The 21,683-nt window shown below is 39.6% G+C and overlaps 4 protein-coding genes across 7 annotated transcripts in view; 3 read left to right on the forward strand and 1 right to left on the reverse strand.

Annotated features, from left to right (window-relative positions):
- The window catches only part of LOC107662924 (anosmin-1-like), a 72,611-nt gene extending 69,670 nt beyond the window's left edge, over window positions 1–2,941 (forward strand). For all 3 annotated transcript variants that reach the window (XM_016453060.1, XM_016453061.1, XM_016453062.1), the window contains exon 14: window positions 2,402–2,941. The gene's annotated coding sequence lies outside the window, so the exon portion shown is untranslated. The remainder of the gene's footprint in view (window positions 1–2,401) is intronic.
- LOC107662933 (LIM and cysteine-rich domains protein 1-like) overlaps window positions 1–21,683 on the forward strand; it is a 360,255-nt gene that overhangs the window by 56,911 nt on the left and 281,661 nt on the right. The window lies entirely within an intron of this gene.
- LOC107662925 (sentrin-specific protease 5-like) lies at window positions 5,533–14,195 on the forward strand. 2 transcript variants are annotated; one of them, XM_016453065.1, is made up of 9 exons: window positions 5,533–5,684; window positions 7,424–8,154; window positions 8,232–8,337; window positions 9,570–9,717; window positions 9,794–9,841; window positions 10,395–10,472; window positions 10,965–11,102; window positions 11,175–11,309; window positions 13,063–14,195. In XM_016453065.1, the coding sequence occupies exons 2-9, from the start codon at window positions 7,566–7,568 to the stop codon at window positions 13,195–13,197; spliced, it is 1,377 nt and encodes a 458-aa protein (XP_016308551.1). In that variant the 5' UTR covers window positions 5,533–5,684; window positions 7,424–7,565; the 3' UTR covers window positions 13,198–14,195. The 2 variants fall into 2 exon arrangements, with proteins under 2 accessions (XP_016308551.1, XP_016308550.1); XM_016453064.1 differs by having other exon boundaries at window positions 5,533–5,676.
- LOC107662932 (nuclear cap-binding protein subunit 2-like) overlaps window positions 20,997–21,683 on the reverse strand; it is a 5,161-nt gene continuing 4,474 nt past the window's right edge. The window contains exon 4 of the mRNA XM_016453072.1: window positions 20,997–21,287. Coding sequence (XP_016308558.1) covers window positions 21,216–21,287 — 72 coding nt within the window. The 3' untranslated portion in view covers window positions 20,997–21,215. The remainder of the gene's footprint in view (window positions 21,288–21,683) is intronic.

Here is a 21,683-nt window from a genome sequence, read left to right on the forward strand (position 1 = left end):
AAATATTCAAGCTGTTTATTCATTTTTCCACCCATGAATGAAAAACGAAAATTTAAGCTGAATTCTCGTTTTTTGGAAGAAAACAAAAAAAAACGAAAAAGGAGCCGTTTTCTCATTTTTCTACTTTCAATATTAAATCAAAAAACGAATGATTGAATGATACACGGATTCTATTTGTTTAAAATTTGTTTAAAATAGCTTTTTTCCTTTTTATCATCTCTGACATACTTGTTTGTCATTGATCCAGATATATATATGACATTCAAAGAAAATTATGTGTGTAATAGAAGATGCAGCAAAAGAAACTCGCCCATTCTAGTCAACTTTTGAATAACACAGCGTTAAAGACTGGATTAATGGAAGCAGAGAGGTACTAACAGTACACTACAGCAAACTAACATCAGGAGATGATGGCCCTGGAGCTCTTCATGTGTAGACTGCAGATGAAACACAGCAGAGCCTCTTCAAACTTGTCAGACAAGAGCCTCAATACAGCAGGAAAACAACATTAACAGGAAGAGTTTAGCCAAAAATAAAAGACCCTCTTGTCATTCCAAACCAGTTAAATTTTCTCTCTTTTAAGAAACACAATGTAAAATGTTTCGAAGAATATTCACGCTGTTTTTCTCTATACAATGAAAGCATAGAGTATCTAGGACTTCCAGTTTGAAGTCCATTTCTGCCACATATGGGGGGAAAAAATCATGCATTCGTAAATCATATTTTTGAGAAATCATATTTTAAAAGTCTATTATGTCTTAAAAACGTAAAATTTATGGGATGCTAAGTCAATTATTGGTAATCCAGTCGTTGACTACTGGTTAAACTGCAGCTCTACCTTCACGGTTCAAACTGCAGATAGTCAAAATGATGAGATAAAAGGTATTGTTGACATTAAGTTAACTAAGGCATTTTTATCTCAGAATTTTGACAGTTAGAATCCGAGTTGTAACTTTATCTCACAAGTTCATGTTTTATGTGATAATTATGACTTCTTTTCTCATAATTTTGACTTTTTATGTTAATTTAGACTTTTACCTCATGATTTCAACTGTCATAATTTTGACTTTTACCTCATGATCATTGAACGTGTCTCATAATTATGACTTGGTATTTTGAATCGGTCTTCGGGGTGACGGAGACTGCTCTGGATTGGCTCAGATCCTATTTAACTCATTGTAGTCACTTTGTTTTTATGGTGTCCCTCAGGGCTCAATACTTGGTCCCTTGCTTTTCAGCATCTATATTTTTCCTCTTGGTCAATTATTAATACCTCTCGACCTTAACTACCATTTTTACGCCGACAATACGCAGATTTACATCCACTCAAACCCGGGTCAAGATGTGAACATTTCCCATCTTTCACATTGTATTTCTGAGATTAAGTTGTGGATGTCTGACAATTTCTTGTGTTTGAATAGTCCCAAAACAGAAGTTATGCTTCTCGGCTCTCCCCATAAATTGCATAATGCTGGATCTTTAGCTTTGGCTGTTGATGGTGTTGCTCTGGAGTTACAAAGTAAATTAAAAAGTAAAGTGTAAAGAAAAGAAGAGGCAATGTTTTGAAAATTTGTGTAAGCAGTTGAAAAAAAAACCTGTAACAAACTTCAATATTTACTACATTTGGCAGCTATAGAATTCTGTCCGGGGCCAGGGTTGTTGATCATATAAATCCTGTTTTGGAATTGTTGCATTGGCTCCCGCTAAGATTCCGAATTGATTTTAAAGTTCTTGTGTTAACATACAAGGCACTGCATGGTCTGGCTCCTCAGACTTGGCTGAGCTTTTAATTCCTTATACACCCAATCGCAACTTGCAATCTTCTCAGAGTGGTCTTTTAGTCGTTCCTAAAACACGGCTGCATTCTAGGGGTGATCGGGCCTTTTCATCTTACGCCCCCAAATTGTGGAATTCTCTCCCGGCTGACATCAGGGAAGCAAATTCGTTAGGTATTTTTAAATCTCGTCTTAAAACGTTCTATTTCTGACTTGCTTTTAACTGATTGTCATTCTGTAGTTTTGTGTTCTAATTTGGCTTGTTGCGTTTGCTTGCGTTGTAAAGCGCTTTGAGAAAGCACCATTTTAAAGGCACTATACAAAATAAATGTATTATTATTATTATATTGGTACACCATCATTTTGACTTTTTATCTTATAAATATGACATTGTTTCCATTTATATAATGTTTATAAAATCTTTTTTCCCTCATGTGGCAGAAACAAATAGCCATACTTTCAATCAAAAAATACTATACATGAAGTAGTTCATATGTCTTTTGAGATCATGCATTTGAGATGATTTTTTAGCTTTGATTGAGAAATAGCCAAATTCCAGCTGATGTTCACTGATTCTCTGCAGCAGCTCACTGTAGCAATGGCTAATAATGTTATATTTTTTACAGATGGAGGAAAGAAGTGAGGAATCAAGCTACTCTTATATGATACAGTGCTTGTGTTGTTCCTCATTTGGACAGGTGTGTCTGTTAAAGGACTAAATGTAAAGCACTCTTCATCATCAGAGAGACAGTGTCTGCTGTTATGGAGTCGGTGTAATAGGACGAGAGCACTCGCACCAGACCAGCGTGATCACAGAAGAAAACAACACCCACGTGAAGGCTTTAGATCGGTGTACTATAATATAGGAATGATGAATAACCAAATTGTGCTTTTGTTATGCAAAAAATTAGTAGCACTGATGTATTTAGTATGTAGTTGCATATAGTTATGCGCCACATTATTTTATTAACATTTGTTTTTCATACAGAAGTTTAATGTGCTTTTACTCAATGGGCCTCATTCATGAAACACAAGCTGTATGAATGTCTTAAAAGCTTGTGAAACCCCACATGAAAAAATACTATAGTAATTTATAGTAAATGCTATAGTGTTTTGAACCATATTATAGTAGAGTGTATTATACTGTATATACTATAGTATTTATTTACAACACTTTGAATTTGAATGCTACAGCATACTATAATGAACTGATAAACTGTAATAAATACTGTAGTAGGCCTATACTTCAGTTGTAGAAAACTTAGTAAAGTATTGGGTAAAGTAATTTGTTTATATTACTATAGTTTTTATATTACCACAGCAACTATAGAATTACCACAACAAATTAATTCAAGTACTTTACTATAGTATGGTTCAAAAGCACTATAGTATTTACTATAAATTACTATAGTATTTTATTTTTTTCATTCTTGGGTAAATTGGCCTTCTTTTACATTACTTGTATTAATTTAGAAGACACTTTTTCCCCAGAAATGCATACATCAACATCATATATATTTTGATCATATTTCTTGCTTGAGAATCAAACTCATGATCAGCAAAGTTCACTTTACGAACAGTTTACACAGAACTTCGTTCCGCTCGTGTTTCATGAATAATGCCTACTATAAATATTTTTAATTGAACAAGTAATGTAATATATTAAATTTCAACACTACATCTCTAACCTGGTTATCAACCCTGTGTGGAATTAATCTCAGATAACGTCATTTGAACAGGGTTATTTCTGAACCACAGCACGTCTGATTTTATTTATTGTGAGTGTAATTCATTCATCTCAAGCAGAACGAGTGTAAGTCAGTGCCTTATACTGTATCAGTTATATCAGGCTAGATCAGATTGATTTACTGCAACATGTGTCTCTGCTTTAACTGTCCATCTGTCTTTACAAATCACTCACAGCATACAAACAACAAATGAGCTGGGATACTGCTGCTTTAATTAGCCACAATGATTTTGAAAGATATATCTTTGTACAATACAGAATACAGTTTTTGTAAATATTGAATTTGATGTATTATCTATGGTTTGTTGTCATTACTAATAGGCTACACTAGGCTAAATGAAGCTCCACACTTTTCGTTTCTGAATATATATGTTCGTCAAGAGAATATAAACTGAATATCAACAATAATATTCTTAGACTTAGAATATATACTTCGATTTAGACTCAGGTACACCACAATCATAAAATTGTGTTCTAAGAACGTTTTGCTAATGTTCTCATTAAATTATGAAATTATATTTCTGAATGTTGTCTTAACATACAAAATCCCCAGGTTTTTATGTAGCATATTAAAACGTTTTTCTTATCTGTGTGAACATTACAGAAAACATTAAGTAAATGTTCCATTTTATTATTTTGCAAACATAAAGTCGAAATACTATGAGAATAAAGTCGAAATACTATGAGAAAAAGTCAAAACGTTACGAGAATAAAGTCGAAATATTTTTAATTGAACAAGTAATGTAATATATTAAATTTCAACACTACATCTCTAACCTGGTTATCAACCCTGTGTGGAATTAATCTCAGATAACGTCATTTGAACAGGGTTATTTCTGAACCACAGCACGTCTGATTTTATTTATTGTGAGTGTAATTCATTCATCTCAAGCAGAACGAGTGTAAGTCAGTGCCTTATACTGTATCAGTTATATCAGGCTAGATCAGATTGATTTACTGCAACATGTGTCTCTGCTTTAACTGTCCATCTGTCTTTACAAATCACTCACAGCATACAAACAACAAATGAGCTGGGATACTGCTGCTTTAATTAGCCACAATGATTTTGAAAGATATATCTTTGTACAATACAGAATACAGTTTTTGTAAATATTGAATTTGATGTATTATCTATGGTTTGTTGTCATTACTAATAGGCTACACTAGGCTAAATGAAGCTCCACACTTTTCGTTTCTGAATATATATGTTCGTCAAGAGAATATAAACTGAATATCAACAATAATATTCTTAGACTTAGAATATATACTTCGATTTAGACTCAGGTACACCACAATCATAAAATTGTGTTCTAAGAACGTTTTGCTAATGTTCTCATTCAATTATGAAATTATTGTCTGAACAATAGTTGTCTGAACATACAAAATCCCCAGGTTTTTATGTAGCATATTAAAACGTTTTTCTTATCTGTGTGAACATTACAGAAAACATTAAGTAAATGTTCCATTTTATTATTTTGCAAACATGATGGGAATGCTTGAAACACAGTAACGTTTAAAAAGCATTGAACAAACGTCAAGCTAAAACATAAAAATACTTAATAAAACATGCATAAGTAACATTTTTGGCAAGTTATTAAAAACCATTTATCTTTGAACGAACGTTCTATTAACATTACTGGAAGAACGTTTGTTCAAAAATTGCCAGAATGTTAGCCAAAGTTCTGTGACCGTTTCCTGTAAGCTGGGCTGTAAATGAACCACAGCAACGTGAATAAATGAAGGACAGCACAAACAGAATTTGGTCTCACTGCTTTTTGTTATCAGACTGTAATATTTAGAAAACAGAAAACCAAGTCTACAATTTATGAATATAGAGAATATGTTACTTTTGAAGGGTAAGACTCAAAATATATAGCCTAATAAAAAGTATAATATTTAAATATCATGTCCTTTCATAGTTGTGATTAGAGGCATTTATAATAATAATAATAATAATAGTATCTCCTTTCCGCTAGATGCCGCCAAAACGATTGGGCGTGTGACGTCATTGACGTGCGCCGCGCTCGGTCCGCGACCATAACAACGCCAGATAACCCTCACTTTTATCGATATCATTGATAGTGCAATATTGATGGGAATTTATTCGCACAGCTTTAAAGGCCCTGCACACCTCGTCGCTGAGACCGACACACGGTGAGGCTGTGAATCACAGAGAGCGAGGGCTTGACAAGCTGGGTTGTGTGTTGTGTTTTATTGTCAAATAAAGGATCTCTTCAGATCTGAATCACTGATGACCACTAGCTCCCTTCAGATCATGTTTGCTTACAGCTCTCCTGAGGGCCTTGTGTATTCGTGTTTTCATTCAGTTAGATATTTGATCAGAATATCACAGTCATATTTTTCTCATATTCATAAGTAAATCTGTGATTTCTGGATGGTGTCTGCGATCCGTTGATTTTTACTAGTACTGAGATTTACACTTGTACTGCAGTAATACCGTCAAACATGTACATCGCTTTTCACTGAAGTGCCTTGAATCATAAAAATACCGTGGTACACCTTTATAATAATCATGTGTAGTATATATCCTGGTGTATGACAAAGCCGCAAAATAGGCGATAACCTCACTAAACATGTACTGTAGTGATGCCATATAAATACAGGGTTATATGAATATGATAAGACGGTTCTGTACGATAGTAGCCTCCTTCAAAATACCATGCGATTGCTATTATCAGAAATGGCAACAAATATACTTCATCAGAAAACGTGCAGCCGACTGAGCAGCAAAATTAACACATAATCTAAGACATTTTTAAATGGCATATTCAATGTTCAGCAGAGTTGGACACATTTGGTTTGCAAAAGTTACTTGTGTGTGTTGAAACCGTGAAAATGAAAGCGTATGTGGGTCAAACGTTTTTGAACAGTAAGATTTTTATGATTTTTTAAAGAAGTCTCTTCTGCTCACCAAGCCTGTAGTTATTTGATCCAAAAGCAGCAATATTGTGAAATATTTTTACTATTTAAAATAACTGGTTTCTATGAGAATATCTGTTAAACTGTAATTTATTCCTGTGATGCGCAGCTGTATTTTCAGCATCATTACTCCAGTCTTCAGTGTCACATGATCTTCAGAAATCATTCTAATATGCTGATTTGCTGCTCAATAAACTTTTTTATTGATATTATTATCAATATTTAAAAACAGTCGAGTGCATTTGTTTCAGGATTCTCTGATGAATAGAAAGATCCAAAGATCAGCGTTTATCTGAAATAAAAAGCTTTTGTGACATTATACACTACTATACCATGCAAAAGAGTCAGTATTTTTTTTTTTTTGGTAAAAAAATTATAGAAATTAAAACTTTTATTTAGCAAGGATGCTTTAAATTGATCAAAAGTGATGATAAAGACATTTATAATGTTACAGAAGATTTCTATTTCAGATAAATGCTGTTCTTCTGAACTTTCTATTCATCAAAGAAACCTGAAATAATTCTACTCAGCTGTTTTCAACATCATAATAAAGATAATAAATAAATGTTTTTGAGCAGCAAATCAGAATATTAGAATGATTTCTGAAGGAGTAATGATGCTAGAAATTCAGCTTTGATCACAGGAATAAATTACAGTTTAAAATATATTCAAATAAAAACCTGTTTTTTAAATAGTAAAAATATTACTGTTTTTGATGTACTTTGGATCAAATAAATGCTGGCTTGGTGAGCAGAAGAGACTTCTTTAAAACACATTACAAATCTTACTGTTCAAAACCCTTTGATTGGTAGAGTGTGTATATATAGTGTAATTGTTTTTTAAATATAATTTTTAATGCAGCCGTGACCAGTAAGTGTTACCCACATAATACTTTTAATGCTATTTCTGCAAATTTCATCTAAAATCACTAAGATTGTTTTACTCTTTCTCCCTTTAATAGACATTTTTCAGCGTGCAGTTTAGAAACGTGCATCCACAGAAGTCCATTTCCAAGATCCAGCGTCTGCGTGTCGATGGAGGAGTCCTGCTAGAAACCCAGAACGGGTGGAGAGACTCCCGGGAGGAATGGGGTAGAGTTCTCGATGAGGGTCCCGGCAGCAAACCGCTCCGTTAGGGCAGAATCGGGCGAGATGCCTGAGAATGGACGCTCCAGGAGGAAACGGGTGCCGAAGACGTGCGACTGCTGCGGGCCCCACGGCAAGCCCCTCGCACCGGGACACCAGCAGCTGTCCAAGAAACGCGGCCGCAGGACGAAAGAGATGCTGAGCCAAGAAGAAGAGGTGGCGGCGGAGGAGGAGGTGGTGAGCTCGGCTGCAGCAGACTCGGTGGTGACTCTGGAAGCGGACGCTGCTTCTGAGATGGACGAGGCTCCGTCTCCTAAAGAGAAGCCAGAGCTTTCCCAGACTGAGAGAGGGAGGGAAAGCACCGTCCTGGTGAACGGCTTGGAGAACAGCACTCCCAGCGACACACCCAACGACTTGATGAAGAAACCCCGCACAGAGCCAGATGCAATGGAAACCGCGCCGCCCGGTCTGAGCGCTTCCTGGGACCATCACTACTGCAAACCCCTCGCTGAGGAGAACAGGAGCAACTCCACGGAGGAGACGGGACAGCCGCCTGCACTGCCTCCGGTTGAGTTCACCACCGAGGGCATCATCGAGTGCATTCATGGTAGTGTTCGGATGAGTTTGACAGCTTCCGGTGTCTCTTTTCTTTGGTTTGTTAATGAGTATGCGTTTATCTTCCAGAATTCCTCGAGCAGTTCTATGGGAAATACGGAGGCTTCACTCCGTTGAGTGAGACCAACGTCCTCGATCACCTAAATAAGACGTTTCAGTCTGATCTAAATGACAGGCAAGTTTAATCCCTACTGAATCATGCTTTTCTACAAGTATGGCACAAAATCAAGTTTTCCATCAGTGAAAGGAGGGACATAACCTTCAGAAAGACCTCTGGAGGTCAAACTAAATGTCACATTTTATGTGTTTTGACTAGTGCTGTCAAACGATTAATCACAATTAATCACTTTCAAAATAAAAGTGTTTGTTTACAGAATATATGAGTGTGTACTGTGTATATTTATTATGTACAAATAAATACAAGCACATGCATGTATTTAAGAAAAATATGTTTATATATGAAATATATTTATATATAATATAAGAATATGAATATATAATTGTATAAACGTAAATATTTTCAAAATATATATAGTATGTGTGTGTGTATTTATACTGTATATACATAATAAATATACACAGTACACATACATATATAATGTAAACAAAACCTTTTATTCTGGATGCGATTAATCGTTTGACAGCATTAGTGTATATATTAAATACATTTATAACTCATATGAATTATATGAATATACATATATGCATGTAAATACATGTAAATATTTTCAAAATATATACATGCATGTGTTTGTATTTATATATACATATAAAATATACACAGTACACACACATATTATGTAAACAAAAACTTTTATTTTGGATGCGATTAATCGTTTGACAGCACTAGTATTTTTTTTTATCAAATAAAGCCTTGGTGAGCAGAAGACACTTCTTTCAAAAATATAAAAAAATCATACCGACCCCTACATTTTGTAACAATTTTTGGTTGCACTTTATTTTAAGGTGTCCTTGTTACAGTGTAATTATACATTTAAGTACTGAGTAATATTAATTAACTACATGTACTTATTATATGGTTAGGGTTTGGCGTGCATAATTTATTGTTGTTATAATAGTAAGTACATGTAACATGTAATAAGGACACCTTAAAATAAAGTGTTACCATTTTTTTCATGTGACTTCGGTAACAGGATTATATGGTTGAACTTGACAATTGCAGAAAACAGTTTGGGAAAAGGTGATTTGATGTGTTTAAAACTAGCCATCTCTCTCATGCTGGATTACATTAGATATCTTAGATAAACCATTAACATTTCAAAGAAGATGGAATTTGTGTTTCCGTTGCTTTTAGAAAAGTAATGGAACACCAATTTGTACACAATTTGTGGAAAATAGCATAAGGTGCTCTAATTTCACTTCATAATCCTGTATATTCTGCTACAGGATGAAGCTGATAACAAAAGAAGTGGCCAAGTACAGGGCTGGTCTGGCCTGTGCTCCTATGCATTTCTTCCAAGTGACCTACAACAAGCACACTTTGACCTTAGATGACCTTTCAACACTTGATGACCAAAACTGGGTCAATGATCAGGTAGGCCTCTTTGAAATCCAGCAGCATATACATGTACACTGAAGTCATGCAGGATTTGATGTATGTGTTTTTACAGGTGATTAACATGTATGGAGAACTGATCATGGAAGCTACAAATCATAAGGTAAAAGCATTAATGGCATCCAACGGCAAACACTGTTCTGAATATCAGACCGAATCACAGCTGAACTGAGATTCATAACTGAGTGTGTGATATATTGCTTACATTTATTGCAAAAGGGTCAGTCAAAAGCTGTGTTTAGTTGAATAATCAATATTTTGGGGGCAAACATGTCTGTAGTGTTGCAACATATAAAGCTCAGCTCACATAGTAGACTTTCTGTTGGTGAGCAAAGCAAATTTGTGTGACCAACTTAAACCTGTTGTGGGGGAATCATTCGCCCTCATGAGAAATACCTGTTAAATTACTAGAACATTTGCCCAGGAAAATTTGCAGAACAACAGTAAATGTGACCACTTATTAGCTCTGATAATTATAGTTATTTCATATACAGTAAAGGGTATGTTTTCTAGAGGCTATGCATTACTGGCATAATAATAATAATAATACAAATAATAATCATACTTGGTTTCTGTATGTTATGGCTCTTATCTTGCGAATGAATCAGTGTTGCATTATTTCCTCTCATAACTTCTGACGCCTTGTCATTTTCTAGGTTCATTTCTTCAACAGTTTTTTTTACCGACAGTTTGTAGCAAAAGGTTATGAAGGAGTGAGACGATGGACCAAAAAGGTGAATGTCACGGCATGCAAACATCACACACAGATGCAAAAAGCTTGCATCTCATGCGTTTTTGTTTATTGCATGATAACAAGTCTCCTGTAAGATTTTTGTCCTTCCTAAGTCAACTTTTTGTTCTTTTCAACACATGCTCAGTGAAAGGAGGTGATTAAAGCATTAATTCACCCAAAAGTATAATTTCTGTTATTATTTATTTTACTTGTTTACATTTTGTGCTGCGAAAACACACAAGAAGATAGTTTGAAGAACATTGGGAATCAAACAAGATTGAAGCCCATTGACGTCCTTTGTAAAAGAAAAAAAAGAAGCACATTTCTTAAAATTCTACTTATTATTTGTTTAATTGTTTTCTTTCTAAAGAATATGGAATTGTGTCTCATTACTGTTATTTTAAGGAATAGAGGCACTGTACAAACGATGAATTATGTAAATGACAAATTATGCACAATGCCTAATGTCTCCTGTCTGTGCATATTTGCTCAGGTTGATCTGTTTTCCAAGACACTGATCCTGATTCCTCTGCACCTGGAGATCCACTGGTCGCTCATAACCCTGGACGTCTCCAAGCAAAGCATCAACTTCTACGACTCCCAGGGCATCCTGTTCAAGTTCGCTGTGGATGTGAGTGCTTTTGAAGGGTGATTCAGACTGAAATCCTCTCAGAGGCCTGACGTGTGTGACTCTCATCCACAGAACATCCTGAAGTACATCCTGGCAGAAGCCAAGGAGAAGAAACAAGCCGTGTTTCAGAAGGGCTGGAGGATGGTCGTCAACAGGACCATTCCACAGCAGAAGAACGACAATGACTGCGGGGTTTTTGTCCTGGAGGTAAGAAACGTTAGTGTATAGTAGGGTTGGGTGGATTGATGATACACAGCGCAGTGGTGCTTTAGATTGTGCTAAAAGTACCTAGATATATTCATGGCTGTCAGTGGGCAGGACTGGGCAAGAACGATCTCTCACAAACAAGCTAAAGGCCTGTTCACACCGAGACAAATGTATAGTGTGAACATTTCAGTTTGAACGGCACGAACATCTAAATGCTGTTTTTTTTTTTTTTTACACAGAGGGGTTATAATTGCTTTTCTGAAAACTGGCCAACTAGTAAGATTCACACTTTTGGTTACATGTTCAGGACCAATGCTGTTACATAAAACTTAGTGGCAACTTGGTTGCATTTTATGAATTGGTCTTTTGGATGCATTGGATTTTTTTGTTTGTTTTTTTTTAAATCATCATGAAATAAAAATTCACCATATATATTTTCTAAACGCACAGAGATTTCATCCCTGCATAAGTTTTTTTTATTTTTTTTTGTGCTGTCAAGCGATTAATCGCATCCAAAATAAAAGTTTTTGTTTACATAATATATGTGTGTGTTCTGTGTATATTTATTATGTCTATATAAATACACACACATACTGTATATATTTTGAAAACATTTACTTGTATTTACATGTCTATATTTATATTCATATAATTTATCTTACAAAAATAAATATACTTAATATATAAACATAACCTATTTTTCTTAAATATATACATGCATGTGTGTGTGTTTATATATACATGCTAAATAAACACCGTACACACACATATACTGTGTAAACAAAAACGTTTATTTTGGATGCGAGTTATCCTTCAACAACACTAGTATTTTTTAATGGTTTGAAATCGTAATGTTTAATCGAAAAGCCGTAAGTGGACTTACCAGTGAAAACAAGACAAACAAGCAATGCATAGATAGAACTAAGCATGTAACGTATTTATTTACAAAAGAAAACAGGATACAGAAGAAAAGATTTGTCGCTACTTCCGCTGCATCGCAAATTTCATATCTGATTTGTGTTGTTCTATGCATTAGTTGTTAATGGTTGCTGAGTAACATAACTTGCCGCTTCGATATTGAATTCAGTTGATACATTTATGATGTAGTCACATAACTTTTTCCACGTATCCGCCATAATTATGATTGTCAGTGGGAAAAGCAATGGTATAATAAATTAATACAAAAAAATTCATACTAAATCACACAAATGAACAATTATAAAACGGATAGGTCCGGTCCTTGATTCTGATTGGTTGAGCCACGTTCGAAGCTGTTGTAAATTACTCTACAAACATACACCTTTGTTTATGTTTTTCTGTTGCTTGGCAACCACTTTCTGAGGAACTACATTGTTTGGTGGAAGAATACTGCTTTTATTAATATCATTACACTTTATTTGCTCTGTTTTATTTTGTGAAACCTTACTACATATATGGAATAACCGTTTTATAAAAGCAATAAGCCCAGTGAAGCCGTGGTTTACAGTGAATTTATAACAGCTAAGGGGTGTTGTTAGGCACGATGCAATAAATTCACTGTAAACCACGGCTTCTTGGAGCTTATTGCTTTAATATAATATCCAAAATAAATTTCCACAGACCAATGACAAAAAAATTTATCACTAATAAGATCCCACACATTTCGATGTTCAGATGAACAATCAAGATTAATAAGAGGCTAATGTTGTACTTCATTTATATATCCGTAATAAAATGACTTGTGATCAAACTGAGCATATTTTTTATTTGGCAGTACTGCAAGTGCCTGGCGTTCATGAAGCCGCTGCTGTTCACTCAAGAGGACATGCCTCGCGTCCGCAAGAGGATCTACAGAGAGCTGTGTGACTGCAGATTGTCCGACTGTCTAAACCAAGACAAAGCCACATAGACTCAGACTCGTAGACTGGTGTCTGGATGACAAACGCAACAGGAGGGAAAGGACTTCACAGCAGGACAAAGAAACCCAAAGCTGGAAGTTCCCAATATTTGAGCCTGTCCAATCATTCCTGTTGGTTTGCTGGAGTTCGTCAGGTCGCGTTTACCTCTTCGCAGTACATCGGTGGCTCAGATATGCCTTTTTCCAGCGTCCTCAACCTCGAATTTAACCAAGCCTGCGACGACCTCTCAGAGAAACGAACAGGAGATCCGCAGCAATGGGGACATTTTTTCTGTTTCTGGCAACCACAAAGATTCAAAACCTCACAAGCGTGTGGATATTTTTTTTTAAACGTATTTTATTTTAAATTTCATTTATAACACAGCCATTACGTGTTTCTATCAGGTTTCTTTTTGTAAAGAACATAGTTGTTGCTTTGCAGCATGAAACTTGAAGGACTTTGTAGTTTATAAATGTCACACCGTTGTTGAGGTGCAAGAAGCATTTAATGAATGTACTGTCAAACACCAGAATTCTGCTTGTACGGTCGCGCTTGTAACTTGAAAGCAAATTTTGTGGCAATACTCTTAAAGTCCTGGACCAGATTGCTTTGTTAGCATTTGATCATCCTCTAAATATGTTCCCAGATGTTTCTAATGAAAAAGCCACAGGATTGAAGCTTAATATCAGGCAGCTTGCTGTAAACCGCCAGCATTATTTGGCCATTCTGTTGTTGCAAACTGCTGTTCTCTCAATTCTGAGCACTTTCCGTTGTTTTTCCTCGAATGCATCGGCAGTTAAAATGGATTTTGTAGCATGTAGATTTGTCTTTAATTGAAGTCAGTTAAAGGTCATTTTTAAATGAGCACAGTGCGGTGAAAGCTGCAGGTTTCTGCCTTTTTATTTATACTCTTTTTAATGGTGAAGACTGATCTGAAACCTGCCATTCTGTCACAAACGCTGAAGGCCAAGCTAAATTTGGAGCCCGGTCTCATGAAAATTCGTATAAATAGTACGCCAAATAAAAACAGAAATTCGTGGTATTGATACGCAAAAATTGACTTTGGCGTGCATATGATACGCAGTTCCCTTTCGATTCGGTCACTCTACGTTGCTATGGGAATTACCCTTTCCTCCAAATACTACTGAAGCCTTATTGAATCACGCCAGTGAAACTGGCCAATGGCGTTCAAGCGAGCAAAATATGAGGGGCTCCCACTCTATATAAAGCAGCGCTTGTACGTCATCCATTCAGAATCTCTTCCTTCAGCCAAACTTCTACGAGAAGCAAGAAGCCTATCATCAAAAGTACTCACCGTGATCTACACGCTGCAGCGGACACGCCTTCTCTCCCCTGCTGTGTTCCGGTGAGCTTCGGACAAGGATGACCTCTCGTGATTGCCTCTCCTGCGCGGAGCCAATCTAACTCTCCGATGGCCACGAATTGTGCGTCCTTTGCCTGGGTCGCACCCACGCAAAGGCGGCGCTTGGGGGGTCGGACTGCCCCCACTGCGGAGATATGAGCCTTTGGACTCTCAGGCTCCGTGTTACCATCGTCCAAGGCTATGAACTCGCTCAAATAGCTTTGCCACGTTCTTCCTCTGCAGCCTCTTTTGAGCCAAGGAGTAAAGTGCCGTGAGCTTCCGATGTGGATCAGGTGACGAGCTCGCGCCGGCTCAGTGGCCACGCGCTACTCACCCCCCTGGTGCAGGTTCCCTTCCAGTGCGCTTCATGACCGCTGATCTCCGTCCCTCCCCCAGCATGCGAGATATGATGTCTTTCAGTGCGGATCTGGCCCTCAGAGCGACAAAAGTTACAGTTCGCGCGATCGGCCGCAACATCGGGAATCTTGTAGTGCTGGATCATCACCTGTGGCTTACCCTGACTTTGGAGCGGCGGTGGAGACGTTCACGGAGCACTTCATTGAAGCACAGAAACAGTCTAAGTCCTGCGTGTTCCTCCGCTCCTCCTCAGCACAGTTCCCGAAAGCCTCTTCTGCTGCTGTTCGGCGCGAACATGAGCCGGCGGTGAGGCCAAGACAGCCGTGGCCGAAGCGCCGTAAGGGCTCCAAGAGCCAGAGGCGTTAGTAACGCCCTGACAGAGGCGTTAGGCCACCGGCTCCGGAATCAAAGCCGTGTTCCTGACGCTGTCTCTCGGAGGAGGAAAGCTGCACCCAGCGCTGAAGACGAGCCACTGAAGAAGTCTGCTCGCTCCGCTGTGTGTGTTCACCACGCCTCCCTGCCTATTGCGGGCGGCAAGAACGATTGTCATGTTTGTGTTTTGACTGTTCCACTAAGCAGTGCAATAAAGTAAGAAAAAATACAAAACTCACCTCAATATCAGGGCAATTTTCCTCCTCTCACTCCCCTCTGCCCCATCACTCATTCTCACACTCGTGTGGTATTAAACTCCCCGCCCCCCAACGGCAAGTTATCCGTCACGGTGTGCAGCCCGCCTCGCCTGCTGTCACAGTTCACAGAAGCGTGGCAGACGCTGCCAGGGGTATCAGAGTGGGTTATGAAATCAATAAAGAACGGCTACACGCTTCAGTTCCTGTATTAATGTCCACTGTACGGGAGCAGAATGCCTCAGTTCTGCGAGAGGAAATACACAATCTTCTTGCAAAACGCGCAGTAGAGACAGTGCCCCTTGCAGAGTGCGAGAGCGGCTTCTACAGTCATTATTTTCTGGTGCCAAAGAAAGACTCCGCCCTATCTTGGATTTGAGACCGCTGAATCGCGCGCTTTCGAAGCACTCGTTCAAAATGATTACACTAAAGCAAATCCTCTCACACATCAGACCGGGAGATTGGTTTATCTCCGTGGATTTAAAGGATGCTTATTTCCACATTCAGGTAGCCCCCCCGCCACAGGCGCTTCCTGAGATTTGCATTCGAGGGGATAGCATATCAATTCACGGTCCTTCCCTTTGGTTTTTCCCTGGCCCCTCATATGTTTACGAAGTGCATGGATGCTGCTCTCTCTCCTCAAAAGCAGAGCGGAATGCACATCCTGAACTATCTCGACGATTGGCTAGTCTTAGCCCAATCAAAGAGCGCGCTGCTCAGCGACAAGCTCAGACTTCTTGCTCATGTTCAGAGCTTAGGGCTGACTGAATATGCAAAAGAGCATGCTGGTACCGAGCCAGAGCATCTCCTTTTTAGAAGTGGAGCTGAATTCAATCAATATGCGAGCGCGTCTGTCGGAAGAGCACACACAAAAACTGATCAGCTCTCTTGCAGTCTTCAAGCTAGGACACTCCCCCGCTGAATTGCTTTCAGAGGACGCTCGGCCAGATGGCTGCCGCCTTAATAGTGTGCAAATTACGATTCCTACATATGCGACCGCTTCAGCTCTGGCTGAAAAGTCGCATGCCACAGAGTGCATCGTACCTTGCGTGTACGAGTAACGCGCGACTGCTTGAAAGCGCTGACCCCTTGGCGCGATATGACACTGTATCGCCGGGGTGTTCCTATTGGCCAAGTGATCAGGAGAAAGACTGTTACAACAGATGTATCGAGCACGGGTTGGGGAGCCGTATGCGACGGCTGACCAGCCTTCGGGACGTGGTCAGAAACGGAGAAGTTGTGGCACATAAACTGTCTGGAGCTCCGTGCTGTACACCTAGCGCTCGAGTGCTTTCTCCCGGACATTCTCCACTGTCACGTTCTCATCAGGACGGACAACATGACAGTGGTAGCGTTTATAAATCACCAAGGGGCTGCTGCGGCTGGCGAGAGACCTTCTTCTGTGGGCAGATCAACACCTCCTCTCCATCCGGGCAGTACATGTACCCGGACGCCTGAATCACGGCGCAGACTTACTGTTGAGGGGCGAGGTGATCCACGGAGAGTGGAGATTACACCCTTTGACAGTCAATATGATTTGGAGTGTATTTGGCGGGGCGGAGGTGGATCTCTTCGCATCAGTGGAGAACACTCACTGCCCGCTGTTTTATTCACTGACACTGTCTCCCCTGGGAGTGGATGCACTAGCTCAGAGCTGGCCGAAAGTACACAAGTATGCCTTTCCTCCAGTGAAGCTTCTTCCTCGCGTGCTTTGCAAAATCAGAGAGGAAAGGGAATCTGTTCTGTTAGTGGCACTGAAATGGCCTAACCAGCCGTGGTTCCCAGAACTAGTAGAGATGCTGGTAGCCCCCCTGTGGACTGTCCCACTGAAGAGAGACCTCCTCTCTCACGCACAAGGAATGGTATGGCACCCAAATCCAGAGTCATGGAGCCTTCATGTCTGGCCACTCAACGGGGCTTGCCAGTAACAGATGCACTTCCTCAGCGCGTGTTGAACACTATCTCTGAGGCTAGAGCTCCTTCTACGAGGCGTCTTTACGCACATAAATGGAGAATTTTCACAAATTGGTGCGTATCGCGGGGCAAAGACCCATATAACTTCCCAATACCAATAATTGCCTTCCTTCAAGAGCAATTTGATAGTGGTCGTATGCCATCCACATTGAAAGTGTATGTGGCCGCTATAACAGCCTTTCACGTGCACGTCAATAATCGCCCAATCAGCAGAAATTACCTGATCATACGATTTTTAAAAGGAGCAAGAAGGCTGAACCCTCCTCGCCCTTCCACCCTACCCACTTGGGACTTGGTTCCACTAGACGTCTTTACGCACATAAATGGAGAGTTTTCACAAATTGGTGCGGGTCGCGGGGCGAAGACCCATTCAACTACCCAATACCAATAATTCTTGCCTTCCTTCAAGAGCCAATAAAAAAAAAGAAGCCCGTTCGAGCCCATACCCATACTATCAGTGAGCTTGCGTGTGCTCTCTCTCAAGACAGCGCTCCTGCTCGCGCTGGCCTCTGTTAAGCGAGTTGGGGACCTGCAGGCGCTGTCAATTGACGACTCGTGTATTGAATTCGGGCCAGGTGATTGCAGACTCACCTTGAAGCCTAGAAAAGGTTATGTGCCTAAAGTGCTTTTGACTCCATTTAAAGCGCAGGCCATAACACTATCTGCTTTCCGCCCCGAAACACCGGCCGGGGTGGAGCTGCTTGATACACTCTTGCTGTGCCCTGTACGAGCGGTGCGCTCTTATATCGAGCGCTCTAGACAGTTCAGACTCTCGGAGCAGCTATTTGTATGTTTTTGAGGGCGCACAAAAGGGCCTGCCTATGTCCAAGCAAGGCTGTCACACTGGATCGTCGACGCAATTGCTTTGGCTTATAGCTCTAAGGGCGTGGAATGTCCTATAGGGGTTCGGGCCCACTCAACCCACGGACTCGTGTCCTCGTGGGCCTGGGCAAATCGCATATCTATTCAGGACATTTGCATGGCGGCAGGCTGGTCGTCACCCAACACTTTCGTGAGGTTTTATAACCTTGTTGTGTCGTCGCTTGCCTCACATGTGCTGTCAGTGCGAGCGGCACACCCACCTTCTCAGACTCAGTTATGAGCTGAGCTGCATGCCTAAGTGGTTTCGACCAGGTCGTATACACCCCTGTACTGACGCGCCACCAATCCAATGCTGCTCCCTATCAGCTCACCACATTGTTATGATATAGTTCATCACATCTTTTAGGACATGATCACCATCATACTCATGCTTATTTGAGCACCGGTTCAGCCGTTGTATCACAACCACTGTGTCGTTGCTTGCCTCACATGTGCTGTCAGTGCGAGCGGCACACCCGCCTTCTGATCTGAGCTGCATGCCTAAGTGGTTTCGACCAGGTCGTATACACCCCTGTACTGACGCGCCACCAATCCAATGCTGCTCCCTATCAGCTCACCACATTGTTATGATATAGTTCATCACATCTTTTAGGACATGATCACCATCATACTCATGCTTATTTGAGCACCGGTTCAGCCGTTGTATCACAACCACTGATTTATATAATGTTCTCAATTATAGATCAGTGATCATAACACACAATTTCATTGAAATTAACAAACTTCAACTGGTCTATATATGTGATGGCGCCGGCGCCATTTCATATTCTCTGTTTTACCAGCGTTAACTCCGCCACTGGTGTGACGCGGCATTGTCTAGTGGCCCCCCCCTTGACTTTTACATGGTTTCGACTAGGTCCTGTAGACCTGAGCTGTGTTTAACAAGAGCGCCAATATCATTGCCGCTCTCATTACGGTTCCGTATGTGAAACTTGACATACTTAGTCAAGCCAGGCTCCATCGCTGTGACACGGCGGGATTTTATACGTTACCATAGCAATGTAGAGTGACCGAATCGAAAGGGAACGCTCTCGGTTACTCACGTAACCTCGGTTCCCTGAGATGAGGGAACGAGACATTGCTCTTATTGCCGTGTCACCTAGCTCAGGATCTTAGAATGCCAAGTTGCTTCAGTCAAGATTCTGAATGGATGACGTACAAGCGCTGCTTTATATAGAGTGGGAGCCCCTCATATTTCCCGCGCTTGAACGCCATTGGCCAGTTTCACTGGCGTGATTCAATAAGGCTTCAGTAGTATTTGGAGGAAAGGGTAATTCCCATAGCAATGTCTCGTTCCCTCATCTCAGGGAACCGAGGTTACGTGAGTAACCGAGAGCGTTCTCGCGTGCATACACATCTACCCCACAACCCTAACCCTACCAATTGCGTATCATATGCACGCCAAAGACAATTTTTGCATATAAACAGTATGCCAAATCGAAACATAAACTCATGCTATTGATACGCAATTTCATGAGATCGGGTTGAAATTTGCAAGCAGAATAGGAGAATGCTGATTGTTGCGGTTGTGTGCTTGAGTCATCTTTTCTACCTTGTGATGCAGTTTGGTACAAAAATATGTCAGGATAGTAGATTTATACTTTTGTCAGTGACCCACCTTTCAAGAGCGATACTGTCATTTAGTTACTTGAACCAACGAATCATAACCTCAGACTGAGTTTCTGACTACTAGTTTCATCATTATTTAAAAATACATAAAACCATGTTGAATAACCAGTGCTGTGTCTGTTATTGTGTTTGCAAATGCGTATGAAAGGAGGCGCTTAACCTTCACAAAATGCTGATTTTCCAACTCATAAGGTCGGTGTCAAATATATGTTAACAATTTTTGCAACCCTGTTATCAAAATTTAAGACATGTCTAAATAGTTTAGAATCATTTTTTAAGTAATAAAATAGTTTTATATACATTGGAATGGGTTGAAGTTCAATTATGTAATGACTGAAATTAATGCAAGGCGTTGTGCAGTAATTATTACACCGGCTATATTCACACTTGCAAGCCTTTAGTGCTCAATTCCGATTTTTTTTTTTTGTATAGCTTGCTCACATTGTGGCCAATATCAGACTCCCAGTGTGAACCGATTATGGTTCTGAACTGACCTGCATGCACAAAAGAACAATACAGGGTTGCCAGATTTTCACAAAATCAGCCAAATTGCTTCTCAAAACTAGCCCGATCATGTTCCGGTGGTAAATATCACATTAGTGGGATCACTTCAGCCCACGAAGTTGAAAAATGACCTGCGGCAACAGTGGAAAAAGTAACCCAATTCCGCTGGAAAACTGTGGACTTGGCAACACCTGCGCAGTGCGCTATCATATGGAAATAAAATATTTGGATTTGGGCCACATTTGCCAGCAGTGTGAACAGAGCCAAAATGTCCATTTTTTTATATCAGTGCTGATAATTAACCAGTGCACTATTCTGATTTCCAGTTATAGCAATCAGACATTACCATTAATTAAATTTTTTGCAATAGTTTGTGTGTCAGCAAACCAGACTAGATTCACTGGCAACGCATTTTTACATCTGAGATTATGCATGCAGTAGATGCTGGGTTCATCTCAAGACAAACAGTGGGAGTCTTACAAGGCGTGGCCGCCCCCACTCGTCGCACACACTTTATTTAAAAAGAAAGTATACACATGCCAGACTACATGAGTTTCCTAAAGCACTAAACTCTAATATGTACATCACACACACAAAAAACTGGATCCGTTACTGTGCACCCCGTCCCTGTCATAATCCTGTTCATATACATTTTTAATCAAATGTTTAAAAAAATTTTTGGCAGAAGGCATGTTCAAGATTTCTGCAGCAGCTTCCCATAACCCCCTCTGGCGGGGTCATAGTCCTGCCTGTACTCATCTCTGACCTGGAAACACACAGAACAAGCTTGTAAAAACTGCTCCGGTGTCTGGTACACAGATTTACATTACACCCAAACAGAGCCACATAATGCTGGATCATGGAAAATAACACTGCATGTACACTGGGGTCCAAAAGAGAGACATATCAACAAAATACTGAAAATTGAGACATTGAAAAGTTGAAAAGAAAATTATATATATATATATATATATATATACACACAGTGTTGAGGGTAACGCATTACAAGTAACGCGAGTTACGTAATCAGATTACTTTTTTCAAGTAACTAGTAAAGTAACGCATTACTTTTTAATTTACAAGAGAATACCTGAGTTACTTTTTCAAATAAGTAACGCAAGTTACTTTTTTTTTTCCAATTTATTGATTGACAGCTCTCCTG

The sequence above is a fragment of the Sinocyclocheilus anshuiensis genome, unplaced genomic scaffold (genome assembly GCF_001515605.1).
Source record: "Sinocyclocheilus anshuiensis isolate Anshui unplaced genomic scaffold, SAMN03320099.WGS_v1.1 scaffold1571, whole genome shotgun sequence".
Taxonomy (NCBI): domain Eukaryota; kingdom Metazoa; phylum Chordata; class Actinopteri; order Cypriniformes; family Cyprinidae; genus Sinocyclocheilus; species Sinocyclocheilus anshuiensis.

What these genes read in the sequence shown, in the direction of transcription:
- LOC107662925 (XM_016453065.1), top strand. Translation starts at nt 7,566, where the DNA reads ATGAGGGTCCCGGCAGCAAACCGCTCCGTTAGGGCAGAATCGGGCGAG. An exon ending in TGAGACGATGGACCAAAAAG is followed by an intron (nt 10,473 to 10,964) that starts GTGAATGTCACG and finishes ATATTTGCTCAG; the next exon opens with GTTGATCTGTTTTCCAAGAC. An exon ending in TGTTCAAGTTCGCTGTGGAT is followed by an intron (nt 11,103 to 11,174) that starts GTGAGTGCTTTT and finishes TCTCATCCACAG; the next exon opens with AACATCCTGAAGTACATCCT.